Raw genomic sequence first — 20,041 nt, 5'->3', positions numbered from 1 at the left:
GGTGTTAACGTTACAAGCTCATCTTCCAGGAAAGTGCTTGAGGTGTATTGTCATCCTATTTTATCTGACCATTCGCTACCAAATACACTACATGCTCCTGCATGTATTTGGTTGGCCACGGCAGTGCCTCGCTGCGGAAAACGGTTGAGAATGTTGTCCGTCTGAATACAGCCTTTGTGACCAGGCAAAATGACTCGATGTACATCTACTTTGAGCTCGCACGACCCAGGCTCCACACTGCAGAGGTTTCCCACTGTCAGCCATCACTCGCATCACTAGTTTAAACATTACTGCAAATACAGAGACGGCAATAAAGTTTGAGTCGACGGTATGTTTCCTCTGTTGATGATGCTCCCTGCCGGAGTGACGCATACAGTACATCGCAACACAATGGATAACATGCAGGTTGCATTGCAAATACTTCCCAAATCATGGGGCTTAATTTAGAAAGGCCCCCCGGGGTGTATGCACAAACACAAAGCAGGTGGCAGTGTAGGTGGAGGCTCTGACAATCGCAGCAGCAGAAAAAGTGACACAGCATATTTCCGCCTACAAAGTAAATATCCGCATGAAGGCTTTTAAAATCTCCTCACAGTACCGGTGTACTAAGACAAACAGGGGTGTGGCAGGCAAGCTGTCAGCTAACACCGCAAAGGAAGGTTCAGCCACAACTATGTTGTGGTTTTTTTTTGGTGTTCATTTCATGGAATTTTATGTGACAGTGTTGGAGTTAAAACTAAATGTACGAGGAGGAAAGAATAGAAAGGTTAGCTGATGTAACAAATCTCATAACAAACAGCGCGGGAGAGCTGGAGGATAACAAAGAAGGGACGAGGTGTGTGTCAGAGGATAAGAACAAAACGAGCAAAATTAAATCAATCTGGTGTGTAGGGAGGGGCACGGGCGACGAAAGAGGAGCAGAGAAAGAGATTAGGACAAGCGCGAAGGAGAGGTGGAGAGCGTGCTTGATTTATGCGGCCTGTGTCAGAGATAATCGAAAGGTGAAGGGATACAGCAGAGGGCTAGAGGGAGGCGGCGAGAGAAAACAAAGCGGACTGAGTGAAAAAGTATCAAAGGAAAGGATGACGGAGGAGGAAGCGTTTCTCCGTTGGCCATTTTCAGGGCCGTGTTGATCAAAGATGATGAAGTTTGCTCTTAGACCCTGGCCATCAGACAATCAGGGCTGTAGTCAAGTCCACCTTTGTCAAGTCCAAGACCAGGACTAGTTGAGACTGAGTCAAGACCGAGTCCAAATAGGTTTGAGTCCAATTCAAGGCCAAGTCCAAATGAGAGAAAGTTAAGGGGTTAAGACCGAAAAAAAACTGAACAACTGTGCTTCATCAATGATTCAGTTTTGAGGGAGGAAGTTACTTTAGTAAAAAAAAAGCATGCAGTGCTGGACTCAGTCAAGACCAACGGGAATCTATTTGACAAGTCCAATGGCCGAGTCCGAGACAAGTCTGAGTCCAACTCCATCTTTTTAAAAATATAATCCTTAAAGGTTCCATGACATGGTGCTCTTTGGATGCTTTTATATAGACCTTAGTGGTCCCCTAATACTGTATCTGAAGTCTCTTTTATATAGACCTTAGTGGTCCCCTAATACTGTATCTGAAGTCTCTTTTATATAGACCTTAGTGGTCCCCTAATACTGTATCTGAAGTCTCTCCTGAAATTCAGGCTTGGTGCTGAATTACAGCCACTAGAGCCAGTCCCACAATGAGCTTTCCTTAGGATGTGCCATTTCTGTGTCTGTAGCTATTGAGGAGGAGAGAGGGGGGGGCAAGGTGGAGGGTGGGGGTGTGGCCTGCTTGTGTTGGTGACACCCATGTTGACAGAAACATGTGGATAAATACTACACGTCCCAGAATTCTGTTGGCAGCAAACACTTGTTGAACAGCTACTTACATTCATACAGTGCAGCCAAACAAACTTGTGTTTTTTTCATAAAGATGTCGGTAAATAATGAGTCCATTTCCATCATGTTGCCATAAGCAGTAACTGTAACTAGGATTTCAACTTCAAAAATTTGAATCTTGAAGCCCCAAATCGACTCGCAAATATAATTTTTTTTGCTGTGTCATTGCACACAGAGCATTGCAGAATAAGAGCATGGTAGGCTGTAGACTTTTACACAAACGTGATGGAAACGGACGACACCGTGATTTGTTTGTGTTCGCTGCCCTGACGCTGTCTGCTACAGAGGCGAGTGTGAGCAAAGTCATCAAAACTCATTTTGAAACCGACGCTGCTGTCCGGTGTGAGTGATGACTCTCCAGCTGACAGCGCTGTAAGCAGCCTGCGGTGAGCTAGGATTTTATAACTGAACTACACTGATTTCCTTGACTGGGTTGAAAAGTGTTGTCTTCACATTTAGGGCATGGGTATGGGCAATGATTTCCCGAATCGATTTGATTCCGATTCACAAGGTTCCGATTGTTAGGGTTGTTGAGGTTAGCGAAATTGTTGTTACAATACCAATTTAGCTTGTATTAAAAGCGATTCTCAGAAAACTTATCTATCTATAAATTGCAGGAACGTCTTTCTGTGTGTGCTGTGAGCTGGCAGAACATAACTCTGAGGTTATTCCTTCACAGCACTGTGCAATGCGAGAAAATGTGAGAGTTGAACCGGGCAGACACATCAGTTTTCATCAGACTCACCCTGGATTGGGTTAATTAAGTGTACTGCTTACTTCCAACACTAATTACTATCTGTTGCCAAAATACCCCCGCAAAACAAATCCCCTACTTCACCGTTAACCATCAAGCCACTAAACCTGTATGGAAATGAACACCTCTGCTGAAATGTTAAATTAGTTAACGATCATACGACATGAGACAACGTCTCTCTCTCTCTCTCTCTCTCTCTCTCTGTGCGTGTGCACACACACACACACACACACACACACACACACGGTCCGGTTCTGGTGGTTGATTAACGCAGAGAGCTGCTGATTAGCTCTCATAACGGCCCAGAAGGGTAGCATATATGTATTAAAACATCGATTTATGGATTTTTTTAATCAATATTGGATCACTCAAACAAAAATCGATTTTAATTGAAGAATCAATTAATTCAACCAGCCCTATACACATCACAGATGATGAACAAAGACATTAAAACATTAAATAGCTAGGGCAAAAAGCAGCATTTACTTTGATTACTTCACAATAAAAAGCCATGCAATGTTTCGACGGTTGAACATTTTTACTGCATGTAAACTAGCAACAATAGGAAACAGTTTGCATCAACAGTAACCTAACACAGCTCTAATAGAGTGGTTCAGGAGAGTAAGCAGTAAACGGTGAGGCTGATATCAATGACATACAATTGCAAACAGAAACACTGCATCCCATGCCGCCTCCATTCATTGAAGGCACTTTGAAGTCAGCACAGGAATGGTTGACTCCACTAACATTTAAAATGATCTAATAGAGAGGTAACCATAGAATGGAAATACACTGAAAGGGTATTGCTGAGGAAATACATGGGGTTTGTACACATGAAGCATTTGTAATTTGTAAGGGCTCTCTGTCTGTTGTCACAAACTGTATTTTTTTTTTTATGTGAGTGAGTGTGAGGCTTATAATTGAGGCCAATTGATTAGATGCCAGTGTTTTCAACACACTTTTTTTCTCCAAGATGCAGCAGTGTGTGGGCAATAGGTTCCGCCGCAGTGCTCTTTGAATTGATTGGTGGACAAAGGCCTGTGTGTGTATGTGTGTGTGTCACTTTTTTTTTTTTTAAGGTGTTAAGAATGTGATACACTAAAAGCACTGGTAAAAAGATAATCTTGCAGCCTGTGTTTTATGTGTGTGTGTGTGTGTGTGTGTGTGTGTGTGTGTGTGTGTGTGTGTGTGTGTGTGTCAGTGTGAGATATAAGGTGGATTTGTCCGTGGACCTTTCTTTTCATTGACACATGTACAGTTTGCTTCAAAATGTGTGTCACAGCATTAAATGATGGCCAAGGACAGTGTGTACGTGTCTCTATGTGTGTCTTAGCCGCGCTCACTTACTGTAGAATAGGAACATAAATCTTGCTGAGCAGCTGAATCAGTCAGCCATCCCCTCCAGTACATTAAAGCTATAATCCCCCCCCTAATGAGGTTTGTACTGGTACACACACACACACACACACACACACACACACACACACAAACACACATACACACAGTTTCAGGGTCCCTACTACTATACTTTCCTGATGCTGATTTTCAGATACAGTCTGAAATTTAGACCGGCTGTCCTCCGAACACGCTTGAAGCGCTTCGTCACATGTTGTTACTCGCTGCTTGCGTCTTTACAAAACTGTAATTGGGATTTTTGCGTCCCAAGAGCTCACAACAATGTCAGCTCTATTACATTAGAAACATTTTGTTATGCCGACTTCTCCGGCTCTAAACCCTGAAAACAACACCTGGGACAGGTTCAATCTCCAAACATTGTGTACCGTTTTGCTACGGTTTCCTGGTTGAGCGACACGTTTCCTCGGAACGGCGTGAAACGGTGTGCAACGGGCAACAAAAAGCCACTGTGCTTGTGCACACAATGGTGTGTTCAACGCAACCCTATCGTTTCAGTTTAAAACACGTGTTTCTACGTTTTGTCGTGGGCTGAACGTGGCCCTGCTCTATGTGTCTCTCTCCATGGTGCTGAAAAGTTCCAACCCAATATCTTTTGGGTATTATCTCTCTTAACTCTTGTATTGTCTTCCGGTTGACCATGCACTTGTTGTCTTTCTGGGTCAAAATTAAAAAAAAATTTTTTAGATATATTTTTAACACATTTTCTGACGTTTTTGTCCCTTTTTTAAAGCACTTTTTTCAATGTTTTTGTCACTTTTTTTTCGACGTTTTCAATGCTATTTTTCACTAACACCAACTTATTACCACTAGTTTTACACTTATTTGTGGAATACATGGTCAATACATTTCCTTTATAGGAAATTATACCTAACTTTGAAATTATGAATTATTTTGACTAACATTAGAGGAACCTATGTTGATGGATAATCACAGATGTGTATCTCAAAGTTTAGTCAGCTTTTAAATCCATTTCAATTTTTTCAAATGCTATAAAATTGAATATTCCATGAAAGTAGTGATCAAGTACTTGCAATTGTACTTAACGTTATGGGTAATTTGGTTAAAAAAGAAACACATATTTCTGATATGGAAGTTTTGAGAACGGGTCAAATTTGACCCAAGGACAACACAAGGGTTAATGGTGGTGAAACATTCAAACTTCACTGATCCCCTCAGGAACCAGAAATAACAGAACAACCACCTAGCAAACACCAAACAACAAAAGTATCTATCAACAGCCTAGGAGCCTTTTTAGTGTTCACTTACAGTAACAAAACCTTGGCAACTGTAATATGCTGTCCCAAATATATAACAACACCTCAGTAATAACCTGGTCCAAGCTTATTTGACTTGCTGGAAGAAATGTGGCATTTTCTAATCTCTGATAAAATTAATAAAAGGTTTTTCCGGTGAGAACGGGACAGGGCCGAATTAAAAGAGACAATAGGAGAGAGATAAAAGACTATGCATCAGCAGATGCCAAAGAGTGTGCATGGCACTGGGGAAGTAGTTGACCTGCAGGTTAATTCATTTCATTAGCTTGTGGAAGAGAAACACCACATCTGTTTGTACATGAGTGACACATCAAATCTAGTACATCCAACCTCGAAGGAAAGAGCTTTACATATTTATGCATTTATGTTTAAATGTTTCTGAAATTCCATATTTTGTGCTATTCTCCTTTTTTTAAATGAATTCGAATTGAGCTATGTGTTATTGTTTCTGTGCGAATGCTTCCTTGTGCAGGCTGGAGTTTCAGCATGGGTTCAGCCTACCAGTTCCACAGCTGGAGAGTGTTTGTGGTGGTGTGTGCGCTGCCGTGTGTCTCTGCAGTAGTGGCTCTCACCTTTATGCCTGAGAGCCCCCGCTTCTTCCTGGAGGTAAGAGAGAGGGAGACTCGCTATGTGTTTTGATGCTGCCAGCACCAGTTATTACTCTTAATGACAATGATAATCATTCAAATGGATATCAGTGAATATCAGAAACCTTTTGTGGAGTAGCATTTTGACGCCAGAGGATTTTTTTTTTTATTTCTTTAAGTAAGAAAATAAATGTAGTAAAATAAATGAATGTTTCTGTATCACACGTCACATCTCTGCGTCAATGCAGAGTGTTTATTTTTGTAACTGTGAGGAACGGGGGGGGGGAGAGTTTAAGGGGAGGTAAGGTGCCTGTGGAGAAAAGTTAGTGATTGTAATTTGGCTGCTGATTAGACCCACCCACCAACACACTCAGCTGTTAAAGCTACAGTGGCTATTGAGGCACCTGCGGCAGTTGATTAGCCGCCAATAGGTGACTGTGAGCCGGCTGCAGGCACCGCCAGATGCCGCTCCTTTCAGGGACCATGGTGGTTGAGTTTAGCCAGAAAAAGGGAGCGTCATGCTGCAATGAAAGTTAAGTTTAGGCAACAAAACATGTAGTTAAGTTTAGTAAAAATATGGTAGTTTGGATTAAAACCCTCGCGAGGAATGAACAAGCGTTTTGTTTGTTTTTGCCACGAAGTGATCTCCGCTCTCCGGCTTGACAGCGCTGTGTTTTATGTTGATGACACCACGTTGTGCTATTTAGTTTTGAGATTATTTTCCATTGGATATTGAAGCGCATAAGTGTTTTGGCATGGCCGGCCGAGTGGCACTAGATCCATTGCATTGGAAGGGGGATTTAATTCATGAAAAGGGTATTATTGATGTCTGTTTAAAGTCATGATTTTACACACTCTGGTACAATAGGGGGTGGTGATGCCGCAGTGGATATGACACGTACCTTTGGTGTGAGAGATCCGGGTTCGATTCCCACTGCGATACATCAACCAATGTGTCCCTGAGCAAGACATTTAACCCCTAGTTGTTCCAGAGGCGTGCAACCTCTGACATATATAGCAATTATAAGTCGCTTTGGATAAAAGCGTCAGCTAAATGACATGTAATGTAACAGGTGGCGGCATGCACCTTAAATGTTGGTTTGTAGCCCACCAATAAATCTAAAGAATAAGAAGAAGATTTAATTTGTGAATGTTTCGTTTTGTTGTGCATGAACATCGCACATAAATGAGTATTAATTTGCTTAGAAATATGGTAGCAACAGAAGTTAAAGTCCAAGAGACTCCCCCGGGATAAAAGCCAGTATGGTTAACTGGCTCCAGCAACTTCAGGATGAAAAGGGGAGCTCCTGATGCGTATGCGTACATGACGTAACATTACTCAATCTTCCCTTAGGTAGGTAAACACGACGAGGCCTGGATGGTGCTCAAACACATCCACGACACCAACATGCGTGCCCGCGGAGAGCCCGAGAGAGTCTTCACTGTGAGTACACACCGGCCTCCACACTTTACATCCTGCTCCCTGCTGCAGCAGTGCCGTGTCAGCAGGTGACAGACCAGTGTCTCCCCCTGCAGGTGAACAGGATCAAAATCCCCAAACAGCTGGACGAGCTGGTGGAGATGCAGAATGAGTCAGCCAACCCCGTACTCAAGGTCCTCTTCAAGATCAAGACTGAGCTCAGAGGAGTAGGATCCTTTTCTCTTCTTCTTTGTTTTGTCCCGGTTTGTTTTTTCATTCGGATCTTTTATGGTTGTTTGGATTCAAGTTAAATACCAATATGTTCCCCTTTCTAACAGATCTGGTTGACGTTTATGAAATGCTTCAACTACCCAGTGAGAGACAACACTATAAAGCTGGCTGTCGTCTGGTTTACCCTGTCATTTGGGTAAGAGATTTCATGCGCACAGTTATTTTTATTTATTTTTTTACAACACCTCCAGCACAACTTCTTCTACACTTCTTATGATTGCAGCTTCCGTCATGTTTAATGAGCTATACGTTGCCCTCAGTGATACTTAAAGCGCTTTCCAGCCAAGTGAGTTTCAGTGAAGTACTTAGCACTGAGGCAGATGTTCGCTCACGTATCTCCTCTTGATGAATGTTGACAGGTTAGACTGGAAAGAGAGAAGCCATTTGAGAGATGGTGTCACTCGGTTTTTTTTTTCTGCCGGCTGCAGTAATGAACTATACAGTACGTACATGTCGGAAGGTTTTAGCCCTAAGGACAGGCTTTTAAAACTAAAAAGAGACAAGTAAGCTGTTATACTAAAAGCAAAATAATGTTTTATGTTCTATTCTGGTTTAATTTTGTGTCAGTTCTTTACTTTTCTTTTTTTAATTTGACCTCCCAGCTCAAAACTACCAATAAACTATTTGCACCTGTGACACCCACTTGTCTAGCCACGCACGCACGCACGCACGCACGCACGCACGCACGTACATTTAGCTGCGTCGACAAGTACCTTAAGGGAAAGTTGAAAAGAACTTTGAAGAGAATACTTCTTCCACCACTGGTGAATAATACCAGGATCAGCTGATCTAGAGTGGCCTTTACTGTATGTCAGTGCTCACACTCTACACTACTACTACTACAGAAGCTGTGTCTGTCTGTGTCCAGGTACTACGGGCTCTCTGTGTGGTTCCCGGATGTCATCAAGCACCTTCAGGCCGACGAGTACGCCTCCAGAGTCAAGCTCCACAACAGCGAACACATTGAAGACTTCACCTTCAACTTCACCCTGGAGAACCAGATCCACAGAAACGGAGTCTTTCTAAATGACAGGTAAACAAACTAAAAATGTTTTTTTATTTGTAAGATTATTTTTTGGCCATTTTTAGGCCTATTATTTATAGGACAGTTGAAGAAATAAAAGGGGGAATGACATGCAGCAAAGGGCTTCAGGGTGGAATCAAACCGGGGCCTGCTGCGCTGAGGAGTAATCCTCTATATATGGGAACCCTGTTCTACCAACTGAGCAATCCGGGCACCCTTTTGTGGGCACTTCTGTTAGGATTCTAACCCTTGTGTTGTCCTCAGGGCAAATCTGACCCGTTTTTAAAGTTTTCTTATGTCTGTTTCTTTCAACCAAATTGCCCCAAAATAACTTTAATGCATGGATGGACGTTGTATTAACCCATACAACATTCTTCGCCATGTACAAATGAATGTTTACTTCCATTGCATTTTGGTTGTTTTATTCAATTTCATAGGATTTGTTTAAATGGTTTTAAAACACTGTCCGGACTAAACTTTGTAAGTCTGTGATTAAAAAAAATTAGTTATAATGCCATAGAAAAAAGCGACAAAAACGTAAAACGTAAAAACAAATTATGGCTATGCACCTGTAACCCGGTCAAGGAATTTTTTTTTAAATGTATTTATTGTTTAGACCTCATTATAATTTCTTTTGATTCTGGTAGTCCATAAAGGGACTTTCCTAGTTTTTTTCACATGTTCAATATCTTGCATTACCCTCAGTTATAGTAATACATACATATATTCATTGTTATCCAGTGAAATAACTGATTTGGCAGGAGGGGGAGGGTTAACACTTTTGCAAGGCTCCGTTACATTCTCATTAGGGGCTGAGCCCCCCTAAATGTCTGATCCTAGAATCACCCCTGGTTGACAGTAAGACAACACAAGGGTCAATGTTTTCCAGTGACCCCCAGCTCCCTCAGACACGTGTATTAAGGATTAAGACATGTTTAAAACCAGCTGCAATGTAACAAATTGTGATCCGAAACCTGTGAGCCTCCCTGACCACAGTGTTGTGGTTAAAAGCCTCTCGTCCCGTCCTGGGATAGCAGTGCTATTAGTCATTCCGCGAACAAAACACCGCTGCCAGTAATATTAATCCTGCCTCCTTTATCTCCTCCGACACCAGGAAATAAAAAGCCTTATCTCTCTCTCTCTCTCTCTCTCTCTCTCTCTCTCTCTCTCTCTCTCTCTCTCTCTCTCTCTCTCTACCACACACACACACACTCCCATCTTTCCTCCTGGTTAAGCCAAAGAGAAGACACATCGATACGCTGTTTTTGTCCTTTTCCATTCTCACTGGAAGTGGTTTATTAAGAGATTAAATCAAGACCGATACCTCCATACTGTGTACAGCAGCATGCAGCTGATCACATAGATCAATTACACACTGGTAAGCCCTATTGCTATCGACATGCTAAAGGATGGACATGCTGAAGCAGTGGATCTCAACCTGGGGGTCGGGACCCCCAAGGGGGTCGCAAGATCATTTCTGTGGGTCGCCAGATGGTTGGTGAGAAAAACATGAAATACCATTCTAGACTATGGCATGGTTTTTACATTGTTGTACATTACCTCAAGTGATGTCACTTGAGGCAACGATGTTATGGCTCAAGAAGGTTGAAAATTAAATAAACTTGTCTGTGGAGGTAGACGGAAGTGAGCTTACCAGACCTTAGTAGCCTGCTGCTCATCTCTGCTGCAGGCTAGCAGCTGGAGGCTACATTAGCCGCTGCTTGCATTACACACCGAATCTTTGATCTTACTGTTGGCTGTTGAGTTGCTTTGTGGGAAAATTTGTCGCCAGCTTTTGACGAGGATGAAGAAGGCATGGATAAAAAAACACAGTGTTGGGGCGGCCACTAGCTCACCCAGTAAGGGCGTTCGCCCCATGTTGGAGGAGGAGTCCTACAGCGGTGCGGGTTTGAATCCGACCTGCTGCCCTTTGCTGCGTGTCATTCCCCATTTCTCTCTCTCCCTTTCATGCCTATCCAATGTCTCTATGTAATAAAGGGAAAAGACGCAAAAAATAATCTTTAAAAACCACAGTGTTGCGGCTGTATCGATCTTTAGCTTTTTTTGTGTTAAACTGTCCATTTAGCATTTAATAATGAGGGAAACAATTCAGTATCAACACTTTTGAACCTTTTTACGTATATTAATTTCCATCTCTTCACTCCTTCTCCTCCCAGGTTCATCAGTATGAAGTTCAAGGCGGTCACATTCATCGACTCATCTTTCATCAACTGCTATTTTGAGGATGTCTCCTCCGTAGGATCCTTCTTCAAAAACTGTACCTTTGTAGACTCCTTCTTTTACAACACGGGTGAGTCTGCACCTGCAGAACTTTCTCCCATTCAGAGTTCTCTGTACTGAGGTATTTCCTTCCAGCCCAGAAAAATCCTATTATACTGTAGGTGGCTCACACATAAGTCTCACTCAGTCTCTCTGTGTCTTTCTGACAGTTCATTTTGGGTCTAACTTCCAAGCTTCTGGGGAAGAAAGAATAGGTTTGAGCATGAATGGCTTTGCTTTATGCCACTAAATGACTGCTTAACCCCTCGGCCCCTGCACAGATTGCCTTTCTGAACTCAGGCGACTGTAGCTAACAAAGACACTGAGCCGGGCTCGGCTGCAGAGCGCTGAAAATGGCAATTTCTAACCACACAAACACTCCTGGAGGGATACTTTCTATTTTATCCTTTAGATGCTTGCAAAAATTCAAACAGTAAGGAGCTCACAACATTATTCTCTCTGCAGCTGAATTTTAAAATCCAAATGTGAGCTTTTTAGAAAAAAAAATAGAATAGAAAAGGCATTTAAAACATCAAATTGTACCTTAAATAAATTCAGGCTGTGTTCTGAAAGTGTTATCCAATCATTTTCGGGCGGGCTAAAAACATAAGCAGGAAGAAAAGGAAAAAGGCAAGGTAGACATTTCAAATGTTATGAGAGAACATGGAGCTGAATCAGACCTTGTGGGAGCACAGGGTGGAAAAATAGTTCCCTCAAGCACTCAGGAAAAGTGCTGAATATGGAAACAGTGAGGGCGCGTCAGGTTGCTGGTAATGCCCCATGGGAAATGAAGTCTCTTTGCCCCCAGCAATGTGTCTCTAGAGAGCAGCGGATAAAGAGAAATGAGGAGAGACAGAATGCGGAAGGGAGGGAGGAGTGCATCATGAGAGCAGAGGGCAGAGCAGGAAATGTTTTCTCTTCGCTGCAGCTGCTGAAGTTTATTAATACACCTTTTATATTTAGAGATAGAAGCCCACAGACATTATATCCTATGTATACAGTTGGGAAGGGTTAGGTTTATTAATTAAATTAAAAATGCAAATATACTAGTGCAAGGTTTTATTTAAGCTATAAATACCTAGAATGCCTAATTGAGATTAAAGGAACAGTTTGACATTTTGTGAAAATACGCCTGGGACGATATAGACACCTAGATGGTAGTGTTTCTGGAATACTGGAATTGTGACTAGGCAGCAGGTTTTCTGCGTGTCAATTTGTGGTGCACCTTGTGAGCACAACATATGCTAAAATATTAGACACCGAGCCTCCCTGGAAAACGTGGCAAAAAGATCAGCTAATAATTCAGAAATTAGCTTAGTTGATATTGGGCTTTAGTGTTTACAAGATCATTTGACATGCAGTGAACCTGGGACATTTGGGCCCTCTGGGACTCCGTGGCCCCGGGGCAGTTGGTTATCCAGCTTTGCACATCAAAGAGAACCTAGTCTATATCCACGACGTTCCCCTTCCGGGATTGCTGCGTTGAGGCCGGAAATTACGTCTGATTTCACTCTTTTTCGCAGGATGTCTGTTACCTTCTGCTTTCTTTGTGTTGGCGTTCTAACCTCCGGTGGATTTCTGAGGACTATGGTTAACTGCTCCTCAGATCTCTGCAGGGTAAATCCAGACAGCTAGCTAGACTATCGGCCCAATCTGAGTTTTCTGTCGCACGACTAAAACAACTTTTGAACGTACACATGTTCCACCAAAACTAGTTCTTTCCCGAGGCTATTTTGCAGAGGCACCATGGCTCCGTCCGGCGCTTAGCGCCGCCCATGATGATTGTGATTGGTTTAAAGAAATGCCAATAAACCAGAGCACATTTTTTCTCCCATCCCGGAATGCTGTGTGGACTAGCCAGACCCTCCTCCGCAGCTCTGTGGATGGTCTGGCAAAGTGAGACTAAAGATAACCTAACAGCAGTCTAATACCATCAATAGAACGAATGAATGAATGATTGAATGAATGAATGAATGAATGAAACCAAACTAAACACCAACAGAAAATTATAAATGAGATAAACACATCCTGATTTTAAAATAGCCGCAGAAGACAGAGCAGTTTAGTTTCTCCAGCAATGATTTCGACACAGAGAGAGACCAGTTTTGGTTTTCTCATTTTAAATCGCTGACTGCAGGAGGTGGCAGGCAGATAAAAACCCTAATGCATTATTTAAACACAGTGTGAAAACTGGACGCTTGTCTCTCACATTTACAGATATTGACGACGCCAAACTAACAAATTCCAGAGTGATCAACAGCTCCTTCCACCACAACAAGACAGGCTGTCAGATGACATTTGACGATGATTACAGCGCCTACTGGGTCTATTTTGTCAACTTCCTGGGAACGCTGGCTGTGCTGCCCGGAAACATCGTCTCTGCCCTCCTCATGGACAAAATAGGACGTCTTAGCATGTTAGGTATGACATAAGATTCTCTACAAATAACAGCCTTTTCTCCTGTAAAATGGCTTCTCATGTTGGCCAGTGTATCTGAAGTCACTTAGGTTATTTTGTACCTGAGATGTAAAAGATGTGTCTGGTTTTGTCCCGCAGGAGGCTCCATGGTGCTGTCAGGCATCAGCTGTTTCTTCCTCTGGTTTGGCACCAGCGAGTCGATGATGATCTTCATGCTCTGTCTCTACAACGGCCTCAGTATCTCTGCCTGGAACTCGCTGGATGTGGTCACCGCTGAGCTGTACCCAACAGACAGGAGGTGAGACGTAGATATATAGAATTATTACACTTACACTTCTCTTAAAGCTTCAGTGCGTAACGTTTTTACATTGATGAACGTCTGTTTAATTCACGCCATTGCCAAATGAGTTGCTACAAAGCTAATTAAGCTCCACACAACTCTCTCTGTATTTCTCATCGTGGCTATGTTCATGAGATTGTGTCGTCCGGCGACTTTCCCGCGCAGAAATTTGAACTCTTTTCTGATGCCACGCACTTGTGCTTTGATCTCTGATTGTCTGGAGGAAACCAAGACTCTATTGTGCTACAGTTACAGCTTCTAAACACGTCTGGTTATGTTAGGGCTGCAGTTCTTGATTATGAAAAAAAAATAAAAAATCATATATATATATATATATATATATATATATATATATATATATATATATATATATATATATATATATATATATATATATATATATATATATATATATATATATATATATATATATATATATATATATATATATATATATATATATATATATATATATATATATATATATATGTATGTATATATATATATATATATATATATGTATATATATATATATATATATATATATATATATATATATATATATATATATGTATATATATATATATATATATATATATATATATATATATATATATATATATATATATATATATATATATATATATATATATATATATATATATATATATATATATATATATATATATATATATATATATATATATATATATATATATATATATATATATATGTATGTATGTATGTATGTATGTAACGTCATTTTAACAACATTGCTGATCTGCCTGTCAAATTTAATGTTGCAATCAAAGGTAACCCCCACATTTTTGACAGCTGGCTTAAGGTATGAAGCCAGAGATCCCAAACTCAAAGCTAGACCGTTTGGCGTGCATGAAGTACTGAAGATGATACCCTCAGTTTTAGCTTCGTTCAAGTTAAGAAAGTTTTGTGAAAGCCACAACTTAATATCATTAATACAACTAAGCAGGGAATTAAATGTGTTACCATAAACCTTTTCTTTCTTTAAACCGATCGCAATCGTCTTGGTTGACGCTAAGTTCCGCACAGAGCCACTGCAAAACAGTCTCGGGAAGGAACTTGTTTTGGTGGAACGTGTATGTTCAAAAGTCCTTTCTGTCATGCAAGACAAAATTGAGATTGGACAGATAGTCTAGCTAGCTGTCTGGATTTACCCTGCAGAGGTCCTTGGAGCAGTTAATCATTTAAAATTTCAACACAACAAAAGTGAAAGGCAACGGACATCGGTGAAAAGACATGCATCCTGCCGAATTTTCTTGCGCCACCGGAGCAATCCCGGAAGTGGAACGTGGTGGATATAGACTACTGGCTGTCTAACACAAATCTGGTCTTGGTCTTGACTTGGTCTCAAACCCTGAAAGTCTCGGTGTCGATACACTCTAGTCTTGGGGATGACTTGGTCTCGGTTTAGGTGGTCCCAACCACAACACTGCAGCATAGTAACTTGTTCAGGTCCTGACTCTCCCTGACTCTCTGTGTCTTCCTTGTCTCCTTGTTTTCAGAGGCACCGGCTTTGGCTTCTGTAACGCCATGTGTAAGCTGGCAGCGGTGCTGGGCAACCTGATCTTTGGCTCGCTGGTGGGAATCACCAAGGCCATCCCCATCCTGATGGCATCGACTGTGTTGGTTGGCGGCGGGCTGGTGGGGCTCCGACTGCCAGACACGCGGGCCAATGTCCTCATGTAAACCTCGACACGGAACAATGTGCTGTTTACCAGGTCTTCACTCAGTTTACTGAATAACCCATTCATTTACGGACCAGGATTTATTTGATTAACACTGAAACGAGCATTGCTGTCATCCTTCTTGTATTTATTATTAGACGAATAATGTTGACTGTGTTCTCAAACATGTAAAAGACACGTGATTGTTATTCTGTAATGTCTGAGTAGAATACCTGGTAAATAACAAAGCCTAATGAAATGCAGTTGGACTTAACAATGAGCTGTAGATATAAAGAGGCAAAGGTTAGACTTTTACCAAGTGTCAGTGGCTGGTTGCCAAAGCCCTGGGCATTCTTTCAGAAATTCAAAGGCTACTGTTCAGAAACGAGTGGAGATGAAACTCTGTATATCAGCAGCTCATTGGCTGTTTCACACATGCAATCCACAAATGCTCGTGTCAAAGCCGCAAAAGGCCTGGACTCCCGACAACCTTCCCCTTATGTATCCTGCTCAATCTGGTTCAGATTAAAGGAATAGTTTGACATTTTGGGAACAACGCTTACTCAAAGCTAACACCAGCAGCTGCTTAGCTAAAAGAAATAACCTCAACGGTTTTCATTTTACCCTCCTGTTGTTCTCGGGTTAAATCTGACACATTTTCAAAAAGTTTCTATATCAAAAAGTTGTTGTTTTTTTCCAAAACTGGCAAAAAATAACGTGGATGGTTCCATACACAACGCTCTTCACAAATAAAATAAATGATCAGTTCACTACTTTTATTGAATTTGGGTATTTTATTTAATTTTATAGCATTTAAAGAAAAAAAAGATAAAGGACCGTTGAAAAAAAGCTTAAAAAATGTAGGCAAAAAGTGACAAAAACATTGGCAAAAGCTTCAATAAGAAAGCGACAACAGTGTGGAAAAAGACAACCAAAAAGTTTTCATTTTAAATTTTGACCCAGCAGGTGCATGGTCGACGGGAAGACAACATAAAAGTATGTTAAGTCACTATCTCTTGCCGAATGAGCTAACACAATGTCTGTGGCAACATTCCCGAGAAAAATCACAAGCGGCGCACAGTTAGTAACTGATTTTCATCACCTAGCGGTGGTTGGTCTACCAGAGAAGGTAGGCGGAGCTAACTCAACAGACTCGCTCTTCAACTCACTTGTGTGTGAAGCGGTGTACTGTTTACTCTTTGCCACCAAAGAGAACAACACCGAGATCTTTGAGATTGTAACTTTAAAGACTGAACGCAGGAGCAAACAGCTAGCCTGGCTCTGTCCAAAACTGCCTACCAGCACCTCTAAAGCTCATATTGTTAGTTTAAGCCTTTACAAAGATAAAAGAAATAAGTAAAAACAAGATGTGGTTTTAAAGGGGGCTTGGAGCCCAACTATTTCCTGGTCTGGTGCAGAGCCAGGCTTGCTTCTTTTACCTCTGCTTCCAGTCTGTATGCTATGCTATGCTAACTGGTACATACAGTACATACATGAGAGTGGTATAACTCTTCTCATCCAACTCTCAGCAAGAAAGCTAATAAGTGTGTAAAGTTTAACAAAATGTCGAACTATTCCTTGAAGTACATTTATGTGACTATGCTAGATGTATTTATGTCATAAGTATTTATGTATGTCATTTATTGCTCCACAAGTGTGCTTTTTACATTTGAGGGCCAGAAATCGAAGGTGCTTCTTGACCTGCTCTGTTTCTTAAACCTGTGATCAGTAGTTCACAAATGGTTGGCGATGTTCAAGCCTTTTGCTGCAATTTGCAAGAATGACAAGGCCATAAGTAAAAAAGAAAATCAATAACGATATAGTAGTTTTAGTCAAAACCGGCAACTTCAGCAGCTACATTTCTAACGTGAAAAGAAGTTTACATTTTCTGCTTTTTACAGTAAGAGACTTTTGAGACTGGAAACTTTTTTTGTCTGAATGCTTCCTCTCTTCCTCTCTTGTGTCTGTGTCGTGTTCGTCTCGTGGCGCCGAGCTCACCACGAAGGGCTTTGCTCTCCGTTGCACGCCCATTTTGTCAAGAAGAATTTATATTCTGCTGTTATAATCTGCACCTCTCCTTGTTTGGTTTTTTGTCTCACCGTCTTGGTTTCCTCATAGTGTCTCCCATCCGGTCTTGTCCCCTTTGCTGTTATCTCCTCCTGCCTTGCTGCTGCTCCCTCCAAAACTCAAAGGCCTTTCTCAAATGTCGTGCCTCTCTCTCTCCATTGAGTCTGTCGCTCCTTCCAAACTTTGGAAGCCTTTGCTGCTCTGTCCTGCTTTTTATGGTCTCCCATCTCTTGATACTGCTGTGTGTATGTCTGTGTATGAGTGTGTGTATGTCCAGACAAACCTTTTTTAAGATGCAGTGGCCATATCATACGTAGAAAATGACCTTTTTTCTTTTTTATTGTTTGGTGTTTTTGGAGGATTTGAACCACATGATAAAGTGAAATTAAAAGCCATGCTTAAAGAATCAGTTCACCCAAAATCCAAAAAAACATAATTACTAGCCATGCAGACTGTACTGTACTGTACATGTGGACCTCATGGGGACACCACAGTCAGTAGGACTCATCCTCTGGGAAAAAAAACATCAATGCCTGTAGAACATTTCAGGCAATCCATCCAGTATTTCTTGATATATTTCACTCAAAACCAGAAATGTCAACCTCATGAAGGCGCTAGAGGAAAAGTCAGGGGATCATCAAAGTCATTAGGATTCATCCTCTGGGGAACATGAATGTCTGTACAAAAATTCTTGGCATTTTATCCAATAGTTGTTGGCCGACCAATCGACATTGAACAAGGCGTGTCTTTCTAGAAACAGTTTCCTGTTCACTCTGGATAATCCACAGAACACACTGTGATCACTTTTCATTTGTTCAGGAATGGATGTGTCAGAGAGTCATTTTTGTAACACAACTTCCTATAGATAGATAGATAGATAGATAGATAGATAGATAGATAGATAGATAGATAGATAGATAGATATTAAACCTACATGACAGTCTGAACAAAATGGCTTACCATATAAAATATTTAAAATGGTTGAGGATTAAAATACACAATATACAAACAAACAAAAACAACCATTGTGTTGCAGTACACAGGGGCGTAAATATAGACAGTGCAGGCAGTGCGGTTGCACAGGGGCCTGTAGAAGGCGGGCCCTCCAACAATGTGTTGGGTGCAGAATGGGCCCTTGCAAGTGATTTATTGTTTAAAAAAGAACTTGTGTAAAATTAGAAACTATGCCATTTGCTATACAGTATATGCCTTCCTTTTGCCTTTTAATAAGTGCATTTGTGAGGTTATTGCACAGAAAAAAATGCCAAAATCCTTTGACGGTTAGAGCGCTATCCATGGTTCTGATAGCTTTCTCTTTGACATCTCTGCTTTCCCCAGTAAAATAGTAACTCATTAAGAAAATAAGTCTGGAGTGCTCAGAAGTGATGAAGGTGCTCTTTGGGAGGGGAACACAAATGTTCAAAAGGGAAAAAAGGTCCGAGGCACTCTTCTAGCAAACATTTTAAAGCCTTTATTCAGGGTGTAGAAGGCCGTTTTAAATATATTTGCAAGGAGAGTGCCTTGGTCCTTTTTTCTCTTTTGAACAATAGTAACTCATTTGACTTTAAAATCCCAAACTGCACTCGGGCCCTGCATAGTAGCGTGCACTGTTGTCGTAATCACCTTACGCCACCGCATCAGTAGAAAGTAGATCCAGTTAAAACAGTTAAGAATGAGGTCTGGGAAGTTGTTTCTGGTAGGACGCTTTGGTGCTGGAATTGAATTCATGTTGTTAACAAAACTCCATTCACCTTTTATTAAAATAAGGTGGAGGCAGACATCTTAGAGACGGCTATCTGGGTTAAATAAAACTACCTGCATGGCTGAATACTACTCGAGCTAAATAAGAAAATATGTTTTCTGTGATTTGGGTGAACAGACCCTTTAAAACCTTTAATCAAAGGAACTCTTGCTGCTATGGTGTAAAAATGCATTAAGCAATTTGAAAAATGTAAACATGTAACATGTCATACTTGTGGGTTGTTTAATCATACAAAAAAATCAGATAACACAAAAATACAGTATACGGTTTCATTATTTTTTTAATCAGTTTTATGATGATATTTAGTGTCAACGTGATGTTCTGTTGTCATATTTCTTACTCTGGAAAGTAACTTTGTGCAGTAAACAACCTCTTACATGCAGCTATTTTTTTTTTTGTTATTTCCTTTTTAAGATAACATATTTTGACCGAAATGCAACCATTTCAGCATCTGGTTTCCTGATGTTTGATGCTTTATCTCCGTCCATCTGCTCATCCGCCCCCCCCCACCATCCCACTCCTCCACCCTGAACAAACTCACTGTTTCCAAAAAAGAAATCCTGCATGCTTGTTGAAGTCCTTCTGTTGTGTGTGCTTTTCCAATTTCGGTGTCTCCGCTGTTCCTCTGCATAGGGGGACACAGATTCCCGGGTCAAAGGTGAATGTATCATTCTCGTGCGTTGTCAGATATTTGTTGTGAACAGGTGTCCATTATACTGAGTTCTCGGTCGTTGTGAAAGGGCATGCTAGTGCTGAGATGACGGTATGTACTACACAACGTTATGCA

At 41.1% G+C, this 20,041-nt stretch overlaps 1 protein-coding gene across 1 annotated transcript in view; it reads left to right on the top strand.

Moving 5' to 3' along the window:
* LOC114571424 (synaptic vesicle glycoprotein 2C) overlaps nt 1-16,149 on the top strand; it is an 82,601-nt gene extending 66,452 nt beyond the window's left edge. The window contains exons 6-14 of the mRNA XM_028602353.1: nt 5,835-5,968; nt 7,304-7,393; nt 7,486-7,596; nt 7,708-7,796; nt 8,529-8,693; nt 10,862-10,995; nt 13,182-13,385; nt 13,521-13,680; nt 15,264-16,149. Of these exons, the coding sequence (XP_028458154.1) occupies nt 5,835-5,968; nt 7,304-7,393; nt 7,486-7,596; nt 7,708-7,796; nt 8,529-8,693; nt 10,862-10,995; nt 13,182-13,385; nt 13,521-13,680; nt 15,264-15,447 (1,271 nt within the window). The 3' untranslated portion in view covers nt 15,448-16,149. The remainder of the gene's footprint in view (nt 1-5,834; nt 5,969-7,303; nt 7,394-7,485; nt 7,597-7,707; nt 7,797-8,528; nt 8,694-10,861; nt 10,996-13,181; nt 13,386-13,520; nt 13,681-15,263) is intronic.
* Nucleotides 16,150-20,041: the final 3,892 nt, after the last annotated feature.

Source organism: Perca flavescens, chromosome 16 (assembly GCF_004354835.1).
Source record: "Perca flavescens isolate YP-PL-M2 chromosome 16, PFLA_1.0, whole genome shotgun sequence".
NCBI lineage: Eukaryota > Metazoa > Chordata > Actinopteri > Perciformes > Percidae > Perca > Perca flavescens.
Note: the sequence above shows the minus strand (reverse complement) of the source record. Positions and strands in the feature narration are given on the sequence as shown.